The sequence below is a fragment of the Balaenoptera physalus genome (genome assembly GCF_965194825.1).
Source record: "Balaenoptera physalus genome assembly, chromosome: 11".
In the NCBI taxonomy this organism is placed as follows: Eukaryota; Metazoa; Chordata; class Mammalia; order Artiodactyla; family Balaenopteridae; genus Balaenoptera; species Balaenoptera physalus.
Genome location: NC_138896.1, coordinates 70,655,658 through 70,671,098, shown reverse-complemented (window position 1 = coordinate 70,671,098; position 15,441 = coordinate 70,655,658). Strand labels below are relative to the sequence as shown.

At 37.9% G+C, this 15,441-nt stretch overlaps 1 protein-coding gene and 1 long non-coding RNA gene across 6 annotated transcripts in view; one reads left to right on the top strand and one right to left on the bottom strand.

Annotated features, from left to right (window-relative positions):
* Positions 1–15,441, top strand: part of SMARCC1 (SWI/SNF related BAF chromatin remodeling complex subunit C1) — a 182,618-nt gene that overhangs the window by 68,274 nt on the left and 98,903 nt on the right. For all 5 annotated transcript variants that reach the window (XR_014250518.1, XM_082411972.1, XM_082411971.1 and 2 more), the window contains exons 9-12: positions 1,403–1,528; positions 3,541–3,662; positions 6,333–6,457; positions 10,363–10,422. Coding sequence is in view for 4 of the 5 variants with exons in the window: in XM_082411972.1 (XP_082268098.1) it covers positions 1,403–1,528; positions 3,541–3,662; positions 6,333–6,457; positions 10,363–10,422 (433 nt within the window). In the remaining variant the exon portion in view is untranslated. The remainder of the gene's footprint in view (positions 1–1,402; positions 1,529–3,540; positions 3,663–6,332; positions 6,458–10,362; positions 10,423–15,441) is intronic.
* The window catches only part of LOC309637421, a 107,862-nt gene that overhangs the window by 42,192 nt on the left and 50,229 nt on the right, over positions 1–15,441 (bottom strand). The window lies entirely within an intron of this gene.

Below are 15,441 nucleotides of genomic sequence, written 5' to 3'. Positions count from 1 at the left end.
GCCATGTTGTAGGTTTTTACTTCTTGAAGACTTCATAGCTGTAGTTGCTGCTCTCTTTTGCTCTCTTTGCTCTCATGTTAGTATTTTAATGATTCTTGACTGGGCATGTTAATTGCAACATGCACACTGCAACACACACACACACTGCATCACACACACACACCACCCATGACTGAACAGCAGTCCCACACAGGAAAGAAGTCTAGTCCCCAATTCCAATTGTGCTCTCTTTGAGAAATGCTGTTGAATAAATAGAAGTATTATATAGGCTAGGCCTGTGGTTTAAATATCTATATATATCTGTATCTACATGTGTATCTGTATAACATCCAGAGAACCCTTCCTTTTATTCTTAGAAACGTTAACAAAAAAAAAACCAAAAATGAAAGAAGTGGCCATGTAAAGGACTGGAAAGAACCCCAAATCTGACTCTCACTTCTCCACCCTGTCCCAACCTTGGCTGTCCCTGAAAGGCCTCTTTAGAGCACCATGTGTACTTGACAGGGCTGGGCAACATGTCAGTAAATGTCCTCTTTCATCATTTCTTAGAATGTTATTGAATGTATAAACCTAGAGACATTCCTTATGCCTAAAGCAATGATTTACTTTGGCCTTTTGCCTTTGAATGTTTCTGTCACTGATTTTTGTGAAGATGAAGATGCCACGATTAGTGAAATAAGCCAAATAGAGAAATACAAGTACTGCATGGTACCATTTATATGTGGAATCTTAAAGAAAAAAAAAAAAAGTCAAACTCCTAGAAACTGTAGAAAAGTGGTTGCCAGGGATTGGGGGGGTAGGAGAAATAGGAAGCGGTTGGTAAAAGGGTACCAATTTTCAGCTATAAGATAAATTAGGTCTGAGGAGCTAATGTCAAATGTGACAAAAGTTGATAACACTGTACTGTAAAGTTGAAATTTGCTAAGAGAGTAGACTTGTGTTCTCACGTGCACGCGCATGCACACGCACGCAAGATAAATATGTGAGGGGATGGATGTACTAACTCGCTGGGGGGGGGGGTGAATCCTTTCACAACGTTTATGTATATCAAATCACAACGTACACCTTAAATATCTTACAGTTTTATTTTTCACTTACACCTAAATAAAGCTGAAATAAAGAAAAAAGATGACATGATTATCAAATTTCAGGGTCTTGGTTATCAAAGCCTCAGTCTACACAAAACCAGTCATGCTTTTTTACTGTTTACTCAGTAAAAGGCATGGAATAAAAATTAAAATCGTTAAGTTGCCACTCATATGTCACTAATAGTCATATTTTTAAACTGTTCTATGCAGTTGAGGCTTTGAGTGTAATAAATCAGCTACTTTCATTTTGAATACTTTAAAAACTGTAGTGATTTATTATTTATGTAGATATTCATGCTTTGATGTGATTTTAGGTTCATGCAAAATGGATTTTGGACACTGATGTTTTCAATGAATGGATGAATGAGGAGGATTATGAGGTGGATGAGAACAGGAAGCCCGTGAGTTTTCGTCAGCGAATTTCAACAAAGAATGAAGAGGTATTTGGTTTGACACCATTTTTCTCACTTGGTGTTTTCTTCTTTCTTGGCCTGAATGTTATCAAATCTTCATTAATAAACTCTCAGCCATCAAGTGTATATAAAAGTTACTAAATGGCCATAACAACCATCTCAGGAGCTGGCATCCCCCAAAAAGGGGCATGAGAATCTCAGAGGGTCATTAAGATTTAAAGTGGCCCATGCAGTGTGCAAGGTAGTACAACTGATTTTTTTCTCTAGATCTGAGTATTAATTTTGTGAACCAAATGTCATTACAGGGTAATTTTAACTCTTTTTTCACTGGGGACACTTAAGATTTTTGCTTTTTGTTTTGTATTTTAGTTTTTGAAAAAATCTTTGAGACATATACTTTTAACCAATAATTTAGAAAGTGTAGTTCTTTCATACCTATTTTTAGCCCCGAGACTTTCTCACAAAAGTCTGTCACACACCATATATTCTTTATCTTTAAGAAAAAAATATTTAAAAACTGAGTCTTTTTCATGTCTTTTTATTTTTAGTTCATCCCTATTTGCTTTGGATATTTTTTTTTTTTTTTTGCCTGCGTTGGGTCTTCGTTGCTGTGTGTGGGCTTTCTCTCATTGCGGCGAGTGGGGGCTATGCTTCATTGCAGCGCACAGGCTTCTCATTGTGGTGGCTTCTCTTGTTGCAGAGCACAGGCTCTAGGTGCGCTGGCTTCAGTAGTTGCAGCACACGGGCTCAGTAGTTGCGGCTCGCGGGCTGTAGAGTGCAGGCTCAGTAGTTGTGGCACACGAGCTTAATTGCTCCGCGGCATGTGGGATCTTCCTGGACCAGGCCTTGAACCCGTGTCCCTTGCATTGGCAGGCGGATTCTTAACCACGGCGCCACCAGGGAAGTCCCAATCATTAATGTAATTTTTTTTTTTTAATAATGTCTGGTTTTTTTTTGTTTTTTAATTTATTATTTATTTATTTATTTATGGCTGTGTTGGGTCTTCGTTTCTGTGCGAGGGCTTTCTCTAGTTGCAGCAAGTGGGGGCCACTCTTCATCGCAGTGCACGGGCCTCTCACTATTGAGGCCTCTCTTGTTGCGGAGCACAGGCTCCAGACGCGCAGGCTCAGTAATTATGGCTCACGGGCCCAGTTGCTCCGCGGCATGTGGGCTCTTCCCAGACCAGGTCTCGAACCCGTGTCCCCTGCATTGGCAGGCAGATTCTCAACCACTGTGCCACCAGGGAAGCCCCCCAATCATTAATGTTTAATTGATGTTTTAATCTCTGATTCGTTTTTCAACCTCACGTGCAATACTTTGGATCATTTTAGGTGTATTTTCTTTATTATGGTCTGTTTTATTAAATTGGTATTAAATTTATTATCTACAGGCTGACTTTTGTATATTGATGTATGGCCTGCAACTATGCTGAGCTCGTTTATTAGCTCTAATAGTTTTTTTTGTGGATTCCTTGGGATTATCCATATATAAGATCATGTCATCTGCAAATAGGGATAGTTTTACGCCTGTGGGTTGACTTTTAAATCATAAATTGCAATCTTGTAAAATTTTACCTCTTTTGAGTCATTTTCTCTTATATTCCTTTTAATGATGAACTAGGAGTAGTTTCTGGTACATTTTCACAAGATCATTCAGCCAGTCTTTGTATTTCATTAATTTAATAGCATGTGTTTCATATTTTTCCAGTGGTTATTGAAAATGCTTTTCCCACCTGGGAACACAGAATTTGAACAGGAACAGTTTTTAGTTGTGAGGGGTTTGGGCATGTCTGTTTTATAGCATAGTTTGAATACCTGTGGGATGGTTCTAATATACCCATTGATGGTGCATCACTTGGAAGGTCAGGGAAAGTCTCCTGACTGCTTATGGTCCAGGATGCTTAATGTTGTGCCTTTCATTTCCTCTGAGCCATTGTGTTTGGTATTATCTTTGTGAAAACTCACCTTTGGACAAGGGTTTGTAGAAACTGAGGAGTCAGCAAAGCTAGCTGATATTTACTTCCATTTACTTCTTCCTAGCCAGTCAGAAGTCCAGAGAGAAGAGATAGAAAAGCATCAGCTAATGCTCGAAAGAGGAAACATTCACCTTCCCCTCCACCTCCCACACCGACAGAATCCCGGAAGAAGAGTGGGAAGAAAGGGTAAGAACTGCAACATGATTCAGAAGGCACTGAAACAGACTAAAGAACTTTGCAGATTTTTACATTTACATTGGATGTTTGTCTTACTTTGACTTGGTTGGAAGTCTTTGCTTTGATAGCTCATCTTGTTATGGGATGTTATCTGATGGGCATCTTATGTCATTTTTATACATTTCTATCTCTGAATAGAACGTTTTTTCTGTATCAATGTATGTATTGAGAAGTGTGACTGGTAAGGAATTTAAGAAATTATATTCACCAGAGTTACTGTCTTTCTCCAGTTTTACCACCTGTCCCATACATGATCCAAATGACTTATAGAGGAGTTGAACCTCTGTCTGCTCCATATTCTGCAAATTGCAGCAGTGTAGTGCCTTATTCAGTAAGTCACATTTGTACTTAGTGAATCTTGCTTGAGTGGGGATTTTGGTTTCTATTGAATAGGTTGTTGTGGGGATTAAGTGAGACTTTAAAGACCTTGCACAGCGCCTGGCCTGAAGTAGATACTTATAAATGGTAGACAATACATAATAATTTTATGATTATGTACTAAGTAGATAGTTAATAATTTCAGGGTTGTCTAGCTCAAAACATATTTTAGACTTTTTTTTTTTTGATGTGGACCATTTTTAACGTCTTTATTGAATTTGTTACAATATTGCTTCTGTTTTATGTCTTTGGTTTTTTTGGCGGGGAGGCATGTGGGATCCTAGCTCCCCTACTAGGGATCGAACCCACACTCCCTGCATTGGAAGGCAAAGTGTTAACCACTGGACCACCAGGAAAGTTCCTCAAAATACATTTTAAGCAGTTTTTCAGAGGTTATAGTTTAGTTTTAGAAAATGACAGTTTGCAAAATTTATTCTTTTCATGTGGTAGTAAATTTCTCGATTTTCTGACTTATCAAGTAGATCTTTACAGTGCAGTCATCTTCTCTCTATCAGCTTCCTTTTGTGACTTTCTTCTCTTGCCAAATTTGCCTTTTGTTGCCCAGAACATGCCTTGAATCACGTTATTTCTTGAAGGTTAAGGTTACTTGAAGCATTCTTAACCATGCGTAGAAGCTTTTAGGGAAGTTAAGAAACTCTTATTTAGTTTTATAAATAATATTAATGAGTCAGTTACAGTTATAAAAAGATTTTTGTTATTTTATCAAGTCACATGTACTATGACATAAAAATTAAAACAACAAAATAGGTTTTTTTCTTGGGGATTATTGAGGGTAACCTTATCTCTTAAACTTGTATTCTGAAACTTACTGTTGATGTTTAGAGATTTCAGAGCTACCTGAGATCCTTGTAAAGAATATCATAACAACTTTTCCAAATGTTTCCGGGCCTGAAATAGATGTGCTACTCTCCCCTTTATGGGCTAAGATGGGCTGCCAGGACATGAGTTGTCCCAGAACCAAAATGTGATGTCTGGGATGCTCGCCTTGGTGGCATTTAGCCTCTACTCTGAGTATAAACCCCACCAAATTTAGTTTCCCAAAATAAATGTATGCGCGTCCTTTAATTGAATGCATCTGCCTTCTAATGAGCAGGACTTTGCTCATTTAAGTCTCCCCTTAGAATAGTCTATTTAACTAAAACATCTTGAAACCTGTTTTCCTAACGTTTGTTTTATTCATCTTCCTGCATCTTTTCTTCATTTTGAAGTATTTTACCTCCTTGCCACCTTTAGTTTCATAGGCTTAAAAAAAAATTGTCATGTAATTTTTATTAAACAAATTTTTTTACTTTGTATACCTTATTTTAACCTATGCCAACATGTTGTCCCTCTAAAAAGAGAACTTGGAGCATTCTCTCAGCAGTGTGAGGACTCAGCAAGCTCTTCCTCCATTCTGCCTTCCTTGTCGGTGTATTCTAGATTACTACCCCAAAACGGGAAATTTTTTTTCTTAAGCTTTTATGCTTTTACTCATCATCCTGAAACACTGCCAACGTTTTAGTAAATTGTTACAGTTCTCTTTCTCCGAGCTGTATTTTTGTGGTCCTTGTATTCATTTCTTTGTATTGGTACACATCACATTATACGAGGTAGTTAATGATTTCTGTCTTGTATTCCCTGTAATTCCTCAAGGTAAGGAGTCATTCCATTCTTGTTTGAACTTTAATATGCTTTCTGGCATGTGTTAGTTTTAAAAATAAATGTTGATTTGATTGAATTGGTGGTGAAAGAACAATGGCAATTTTTACAAAATACAAAAGTTAGTACCTTCCTAAGTGATTTTACTTTGCAGTTCCTGATGTTTGGATGATACAAAGAGCCAGGAAAATACGGAAAACCACAAAAAACCAAAAAGCAGTTATTTGTATGTATCTTTGAGAAAATTTCTTATGTAAGTGATTCTTTATGATCTGAGATAAAATATGTGCTGTATTTCCGTAGCAGATATTTTTTTTATTACACTAAGCACCTTTTAGGATACTGTCTGCAAATTTGTATTGCAGAATTTCTGTGGTCATTTCTTGTGCCCTATAAGTTTTCTTTTCCTTTTGACTGGTTAGATGTAATTTGGGGAATGTATCTAATTTTTTTGATTTCTGTTTGTCCTTTAAGTGATTCTGAGCGTAGATTCTCTAACAGTGTAGTTAAAGCCTCTGAAATTGTTTGCTGTAAGTAGCTATCGTCAGTCTTGTTTGTGATTATGTATCTTTTATGTTTTAGCCAAGCTAGTCTTTATGGGAAGCGGAGAAGTCAGAAAGAGGAAGATGAGCAAGAAGATCTTACCAAGGACATGGAAGACCCAACACCTGTACCCAACATAGAGGAGGTGGTTCTTCCAAAAAATGGTTTGTATCCTTCTGCCTAGACTATGAGAGTGTTAGATGTGATTTAATTATTCTCAGCGGTGCCATGGGATGATTCACTTCTTGCTCTGTGTCTCCAGTTCTTAACTTTCAAATATTAATAGATTCCCCTTTTAAGGTTAACGTATGTGAAATTCCCTCTTTTCCTGTCTTTTGGTATACTTTTGCTATTTATCGGGAAAACACACTGTGATCAAAAAGTTCTCGAAATTTAGTAATGCTTTAAAGTTAATGGTTTTAAAATCCCAACAGAATCAATATACATATGAAAAAATGGAGTACGTATCTATGTACAATTTAACCTAATTAAATCAGTTATTGGGAGGCAGATGTTAGACGTTTTTAACTATGATTGTGGATTTGTCTGTTTGTCCCTTTATTCCTGTTAAATTTTTTTCTTCCTGTATTTTCTTGTACTTTGAAGCTCTGCTGTTTAAGGGCATATACATCTAGATCATCGTGTTCCTCTGATGAATTGAGACTTGTATCATGTCTCTAGGTGCCATAATAGTGCTTGTCTTGAAATCTAAGTTCTCTGATAATAATAAAGCCTCATCTCACCACATTCTTTTCATTAAATTTCTATGTTTTATTAGTCCCCACTGTACTTAAGACTTCAGCAGTCCTATAAATTTTTTCTTACATTTTATGTTTTCAATTTGTACCTCTCTGGCATTCTTTTACTTTCACCTTAATTATGTAAAGCATTGCTTTTAAACATCAATTTGTGGAGACTTAGTTCTTTCCCCCAATGTACACATTTTCTGTTTTTAATTGGAGTATGTATGTAGTCCACTTAAATGTAACATAATTATCTATATGTTTGGGTTTAAGTCTACAATCATGCTTTTTTCCCATTTGTCCCTCTCATTTCCTCTTTAGCTTTTAATGTTCTATTCTAGCCCCTCTATTTTCCTTTCTTTTCGAACTTATATGGTTTCTTTTATATATAGCATAGTTTTGTTTTTTTGGGGTTTTTTTGGCCATGCAGCATGGCATGTGGGATCCCAGTTCCCCAACCAGGGATCGAACCCATGCCCCCTGCATTGGAAGAGCAGTCTTAACCACTGGACTGCCAGGGAAGTCCCTATATATAGCATAGTTTTAAACTTCACAGAGCGTAAAAGTCACCATTTTAAAGTGTATTTTAATCACTCCGATGGTTTTTAGTAAACTCACTATGTTGTGCAGTCATCACCACTGTCTTAATTCCAGATGTTTTCATCCCTGTGAAAAGAAACCCTATACATATTAGGAGTTAGTCCAAATTATTCCCTTTCCCCATGTGTTGGCAACCACTATTCTACTTCCTGTCTGTATGGATTTTCTTATTCTCTATTTGCTTTTTAGCTATATTTTTCTTAGTGGTTGCTCTAAGGATTACAGTATATAATATATCCTTAATTTATCAAATCGATTTAGAATCATTGTTGTCTAGTTGAGATAAAAATGTATGAAATTTACCATAATATAATTTAACCTGTGCCCTCTCCTGTCTTGTAATGTTTTCATGTATTTTACTTTGATGTGTGTTGTAATCCCTACAACATTTTTCTTTTTTGTTCTTTTTTAAGTAGTCATTTGTATTTTTAAGAAATGAAAAATATAGTCATCTATAATGTTAACATGAGTTTCTAAAAATCACCGTGTTATACAAAATTGGGCAATAAAAACCACACAAATATATTTTAAAGATCATATAGAAGAGAAAATTCACAAAGGCAATCAAAAGAATAATTTTAAATAAAAAGTATGAAGGTGGTGATAGTCCTAAGAGATAACCATCTAAAACTGGGAAGCTATAATAATTAATGTAGTATGGTTTAGACACAAAAATGGCTGCATTCATCAGTGGAATAGAATGGCCAATTCAGGGACTTCTCTGGTGATCCAGTGGTAAAGAATCCACCTTCCAATGCAGGGGGCACGGGTTCTATCCCTTGTTGGGGAACTAAGATCCCACATGCTGCGGGGCAACTGAGCCCGTGCACCTCAACTAGAGAGCCCCAGTGCTGCAAACTACAGAGCCCATGCGTCCTGTAGCTTAAGCACAACTACAGAGCCCACGCACCCTGGAGCCAGCACGCCACATCTAGAGAGAAGCCCTCGTGCCTCAACAAAGAGCCTTTGCACCCGCAATGAAAGATCCTGCATGCCGCAACAAAGACCCAACGCAGCCCAAAAAAGAAAAAATAGAATGGGCAATTCAAATGTAGATCCATATTTGTGAATAAATTAAAATTATTATGAATTTAGCAACACAAATAAATGGGAAAAGATCAAACTGTTCCACACGTCCTGTAAATTTTAGTATTCTTCATATATAAGAATTTAAACTTCAGGTGGATTAAAGTGCTCAATTTAAAAACAAAACTGTAGAGACTTCCCTGGTTGCGCAGTGGTTAAGAATCCACCTGCCAATGCAGGGGACATGGGTTTGAGCCCTGGTCCGGGAAGATCCCACATGCCGCGGAGCAGCTAAGCCCATGCGCCACAACTACTGAGCCTGCACTCTAGAGCCTGTGAGCCACAACTACTGAGCCTGCGTGCCACAACGGCTGAAGCCTGCGTGCCTAGAGCCTGTGCTCTGCAACAAGAGAAGCCACTGCAATGAGAAGCCCGCACACTGCAACGAAGAGTAGCCCCCACTCGCCGCAATTAGAGAAAGCCCGCGTGCAGCAACGAAGACCCAGCCTGGCCCCCAACACAGCCAAAAAATAAATTAGTTAATTAATTTAAAAAAATAAAATAAAAACAAAACTGTAAAAGTAAATTTCCAAATACTAATGTACTTTAAACAAGTGTTAGTCTTAGAGAAAATATTCATTACCCATTTAACAAAGAGAATTAAAACCCTAAATATGTATAAAGATTCTTAAACCTTACAGAATAAAGGACAAAGTATTATGTACTGGTAATTTTATTAAAAAACCTAGGATCAAAAAATGTATGAAAAGATGCTTAATCTCATATAACCAAGGATATGTAAATCATTAAAGTAACTTTTCATCCATGTGATTTTCAAAACTTAGAAAGTAGATGATTCCCAAAGTACAACTGTTTTGAGGAAGTGAGTACTCTCAGATGCTATTGATGGAAGTATAAATTGGTGAAGGCACTTAACACAATTTGGCTGTATCTATTAAATTTAAAAAACTGTACAATAACAGTTTTAATTTCATAATCCATATTAAGTAATTACATGCATGCCTAAAGATAAGTATAAAAGAATGTTGATTACACAGTAATGAAAAATTGAAAATAAAGTTTCCATTGATATAGGGCTAGTTACCTCATGATCCACTCATGGACACAGAGTGTCTATTAAAAATGAAAGAGACGTAACTAAAAATACATGGAAAGATCACACAGGTACACTGTTACAAAAGTAGAAAACTAAGTAGAAAAGTAGAGTACTAAGGAAATAAGCACAGTATGATAACTTTATATCTGTAAGATTTAAAATGTTTTGAAGTCTACATAGATGTATAAAAGGTATTGGTTCTCCCTCAATTTGTCTGTCTTAATGAATGGCACAGAAATGGGAATCCACAAGTGCACAAAAAAACACAAAAAATACTTTTGGTAAAGGGGTTGAAAGGTTCTTTTCAGGGTTTACTCTCTGTATTTCTGTATTATTTGCTTTTATGATGAAAAAGATTGCTGCTTGTTTAATTAATTACAGAATATTGTCTGTTACATTAAGTGTTAATGTTTCTCAGCTGGGCTTGCGGTTTTTACATGAAGGTGAGTAGGTTTTGCACAAAGGTAAGTACTGAATGATGGTGGAGATGCAGTGAGAGTCGTGTAATTTTTAATCTCTATTCTGTTTTCTTAAAAACAAGTAGAACTTTCCCCCTAAAACATAATTTTTTTTTTCTTTCTAGTAAACCCAAAGAAAGATAGTGAAAATACACCTGTTAAAGGAGGAACTGTAGCAGATCTAGGTAAAAATCAGAAAATCTATACAGTTTTGTCTCTTGAATATGTCAGCTCCCTTGATAATCCTTTCTTTACTGAGAGATTTCAGTTGCTATGCTTTCTAGCACAGATATTATCTATGGCTATGTTAGTACCATTGTTGTTTAGTTTGCTACCATATTAGGAAATTTAATTTCTTATGATCCATTCTTACTGATCTGCCTCTCTCAGAGCGTAATGTTTTCCTGCAGACTAGCAAAGGTGGTAATATTATATCTAAATCAGAATATCTGAGTTTTAAAGAAACAGTTATAATTAGAGCACTTTTTATAACCTGCCTGAAGTATTTGTTTCACAACGTGTGCAGATTGATTTTGTGTCTTCAGAACAAAAATCTGTTGACTGTTAATACTTTGTAAGCAAACAGAAACTTTCCTTGGGACTTCCCTAATGGTCCAGTGGTTAAGACTCTGCTGTGCTCCCAATGCAGGGGGCCTGGGTTTGATCCCTGGTCAGGGAACTAGTTCCCACATGCATGCCGCAACTAAGACTTCGCATACTGCAGCTAAGAGCCCACATGCTGCAACTAAGACCCGGTGCAGCCAAATAAATAAATATTTTAAAAAAGAGAAAATTTCCTTAACAGGATAAAATGAGAGTCACATCATCCTTTTACTATATTTTCCAGTTATAGAGTACACTTTCACAAGTAAGGTCTAATTCTTGGATGTGCTTTGAGGGTAGTCACTTGTTCCAGTTTTTAAAAGTAAGGATAGTTTTAAACATCTTTGTTCCTGAAAGTTATATATATAATGATCTCACTTACTTTCTTCATTTGTAAAAATCAAAGGGGATCCTCGTGTTTTCAGTATATATTAAATTTATGAATTGATGGGATTTTAGACCTAATAGGGATTTTCAAGATCTCCTTATGTGGAAAATGAGACTTGTATTTCACTATGTCCTAGTCAAGTGAATTCTGTATTTCAGATAAACTGCTGTGATTCTTTTTTTTTTTTTCTGCTCTGATTCTTGATGGCAGACATGAGTGGGTGTTTGGGAGAGTTTGTCTACTTCATTTCACTAAATACATCCTGCTTTTTCTGGCATAAAGCCTGTCATTGTACATCAGTGGATGATTCTATTTTTGGTTATGTTGAAAGTAAAGCAGAAAATTGTCTTGATGACAGTTTATATAAAGGTGTTATTAGGTCAACAAAATAAACAACAAAAAGAGATACTGTCAAAATCCTATCGTAATTGTTTTTAACATTATTAATAGAATATGGATCTTTAATAACTAGTAGTAATTTTCATTTTCCATAAGTTTATATCACCTATTCTACAGCCATCACTTACCCACTGAATCAAAGGCCAAGAAAGCAAAAACTAACTATAAACAGTCTTTTGTTTTATATTCTTAATAATGTGAAAGGTAAAATATTGTTAAGACTTGAATACTCTTCACTGGGACAATTTGTTAAATAGAATGATAGTTTAAAGTTATATCCCGAAAAAGAATAATTCTGTAGTTTTAAGGGAGTGGACAATTGTCTTTTTAAAAGTGATGTGACTATTAGAGTATTTTTGTCGTAGATTTTATCAGAGGAGTCAAATTGAAGCCAATTTTAGGAAAAGGATGGGGTTCCAACTGGATTAAAAGTTTTAGTGCTGGGTATAGGAGATCTTCCCGTTGTATTTGTGAACAAGTTGAGGTCTCAATCAGGAGTGCTGTGGCTGTGGATGCTGCTGACCATAGCTGGAGAGTTTGGCTCTTTGCAATTTGAAATTGTTGTCCTGGCCTTTCATCCAGGGACCAACAGGCTTCCCATGTATCATGTAAGCATCTGACTTTCTGCGTTGGCTATAACCTGAACCATGCCAAGGGTGACTGATCCATCAACTGAGAATTATTGTTCAGAGTTGTTTGTTTTTTTAACTGATCCATATTTTGCCTTATATGCCACTGAGCCAAGTATACCCAGTCATTTCTTTCTTTTGTGAGATCTCTGGAAGGTCAAGATTCAGGGGCTGAGGTGAGAGTGTATTTGTCCACATCTAGAAGGAGGAAGAGAACATTTATTGAGTATTACCATCTAGGAGTCAGTATGAAGGGTGCCCCTCCTACTTTTGTATTATCAGAAGTCTATTTCCATTGGGTACCAAACTCCTTCAGGGATGAAAATCTGTTAAACTAAAATGAAATAGTATAATTTGACCAGAGAGAGTGCAGTCATTATATTGTACTACCACCATTTAGTGAGAAGTTGATTATCCTTTGGTTTACTAAGACCCAAAGGACAAAAAGTTCATTTTTGACGGCCTTACCCAGAATTCTTTCTGTTAGTCACTTCCTAAGAAAAAAATAGTCCCTCTGCAGAGTTGGATGACTCAGTGTTGGCAGTGCTGTAACTTACCGCACGTCTGCTTTTAGCGGATGTTTGTCTCTAACTTACAAATCAAGGAACAGTGTCCATCTTTATGTTATGTGAGTACCTGTCAGGTGTCATTCTACCTGTTTGCGTTTCTCCATAAAGCCGTGTTAGCCCCGATTGACTGATTAGGAAATGGAGACTGGAGGGTTTCAGTAACTTTCCTAAGTGTACAGCTATTAAGTGAGAGAGCACAGATTCAGATCTAGGACTGTCTATCTGTAGTGCTAATGCTTTGTATCATTGCACTCTGCTCTTGTGTCCTGCTCATTTCTCTCAGCTTCTATTCATGCTCATAGTTTTGTGAAGTCATGGGGTACATCCGCACCTGAGGTTCTTTGATTTGGCTTCTTCCTCTCTGTGGAATGCTTGCTTTGTCCTTCTCTCAGGTTGCAGCTTAAATGTCACCTTTTCAGAGAGGCTTCCCTCTATATTTGCTGTGAAGGGTCCACCCACCCAATTCCTCTCTGAATATATTATTTTGTCTTTAGACTCTGTATAGCAGTTGTTTTTTTTTTAACATCTTTATTGGAGTATAATTGCTTTACAATGGTGTGTTAGCTTCTGCCTCGTAACAAAGTGAATCAGCTATACATACACACACATCCCCATATCCCCTCCCTCTTGCGTCTCCCACCCTCCCCATCCCACCACTCCAGGCGGTCACAAAGCACCAAGCTGATCTCCCTGTGCCATGCAGCCGCCCCCCACCAGCTATCTGTTTTACATTTGGTAGTGTATATATGTCCATGCCACTCTCCCACCTCGTCTAAGCCGACCCATCCCCCTCCCCATATCCCCAAGTCCACTCTCTAGTACTCTGCGTCTCCATTCCCGTCTTGCCCCCAGGCTCTTCATGACCACCCTTTTTCCCTTTCTTAGATTACATACATATGTGTTAGCACATGCCATTTGTTTTTCTCTCTCTGACTTACTTCACTCTGTATGACAGACTCCAGGCCCATCCATCTCACCACAAACAACTCAATTTCGTGTCTTTTTATGGCCGAGCAATAATCTACGGTATATATGTGCCACATCCCCTCCATCCATTCATCTGTCGATGGACACCCGGTTGCCTCCATGTCCTGGCTACCGTAAATAGAGCTGCAGTGAACACTGTGGTACACGGCTCCCTTTGAACCATGGTTTTCTCAGGGTATATGCCCAGTAGTGGGACTGCTGGGTCATATGGTAGCTCTATTTTTAGTTTTTTAAGGAACCTCCATACTGTTCTCCATAGTGGCTGCATCAATTTACATTCCCACCAACAGTGCAAGAGGGTTCCCTTTTCTCCACACCCTCTCCAGTATTCATTGTTTGTAGATTTTTTGATGATGGCCACTCTGACAGGTGTGAGATGGTATCTCATTGTAGTTTTGATTTGCATTTCTCTAATGATTAATGATGTTGAGCATTCTTTCATGTGTTTGTTGGCAATCTGCGTATCTTCTTTGGAGAAATGTCTACCCAGGTCTTCTGTCCATTTTTGGATTGGGTTTGCCTTTTTGATATTGAGCTGCATGAGCTGCTTGTAAATTTCGGAGATTAATCCTTTGTCAGTTGCTTCATTTGCAAATATTTTCTCCCATTTTGAGGGTTGCCTTTTTGTCCTGTCTATGGTTTCCTTTGCTGTGCAAAAGCTTCTAAGCTTCATTAGGTCCCATTTGTTTATTTTTGTTTTTATTTCCGTCTCTCTAGGAGGTGGGTCAAAAAGGATCCAGCTGTGATCCATGTCACGGAGTGTTCCGCCTATGCCTTCCTCCAAGAGTTTAACAGTGCCTGGCCTTACATTTAGGTCTTCAATCCATTCTGAGTTTATTTTTGTGTATGGTGTTAGGGAGTGTTCCAATTTAATTCCTCCACGTGTAGCTGTCCAGTTTTCCCAGCACCACTCACCGAAGAGGCTGTCTTTTCACCACTGTACACTCCCGCTTCCTTTATCAAAGATAAGGTGACCATATGTGCGTGGCTTTACCTCTGGGCCCTCCATCCTGCTCCACCGATCTACACCTCTGTCTTTGTGCCACCACCACACTGCCTCGACCACCGTAGCTCTGCAGCACAGTCTGAAGTCAGGGAGCCCGACTCCCCCAGCTCCGCCTTTCTTTCTCAAGATTGCTTTGGCTATTCGGGGTCTCCTGTGCCTCCATACAAACCGTGAGATCCTTTGCTCCAGTTCTGTGAAAAACGCCAGTGGTAGTTTGATAGGTACTGCACCGAATCTGTAGATTGCCCTGGGCAGTATATTCACCCTCACAATGTTGATTCTTCCAATCCAAGGACATGGTATATCTCTCCATCTACCTGCATCATCTCCAGTTTCTCTCATCAGTGTCCCATAATTTTCTGCATACAGGTCCTTCGTCTCCCAAGGTAGGCTTACTCCCAGATATATCATTCTTTTGTTGCAATGGTAAATGGGAGTGTTTTCTCAATTTCACGTTCAGATTCCCCATCATTAGTGTATAGGAATGCAAGAGACTTTTGTGCATCAATTCTGCATCCTGCTACTTTACCAAATTCACCGATCAGCTCCAGTAGTTTTCTGGTAGCATCTCCAGGATTCTCTATGTATAGTATCATGTCATCTGCAAACAGCGACAGCTTCAC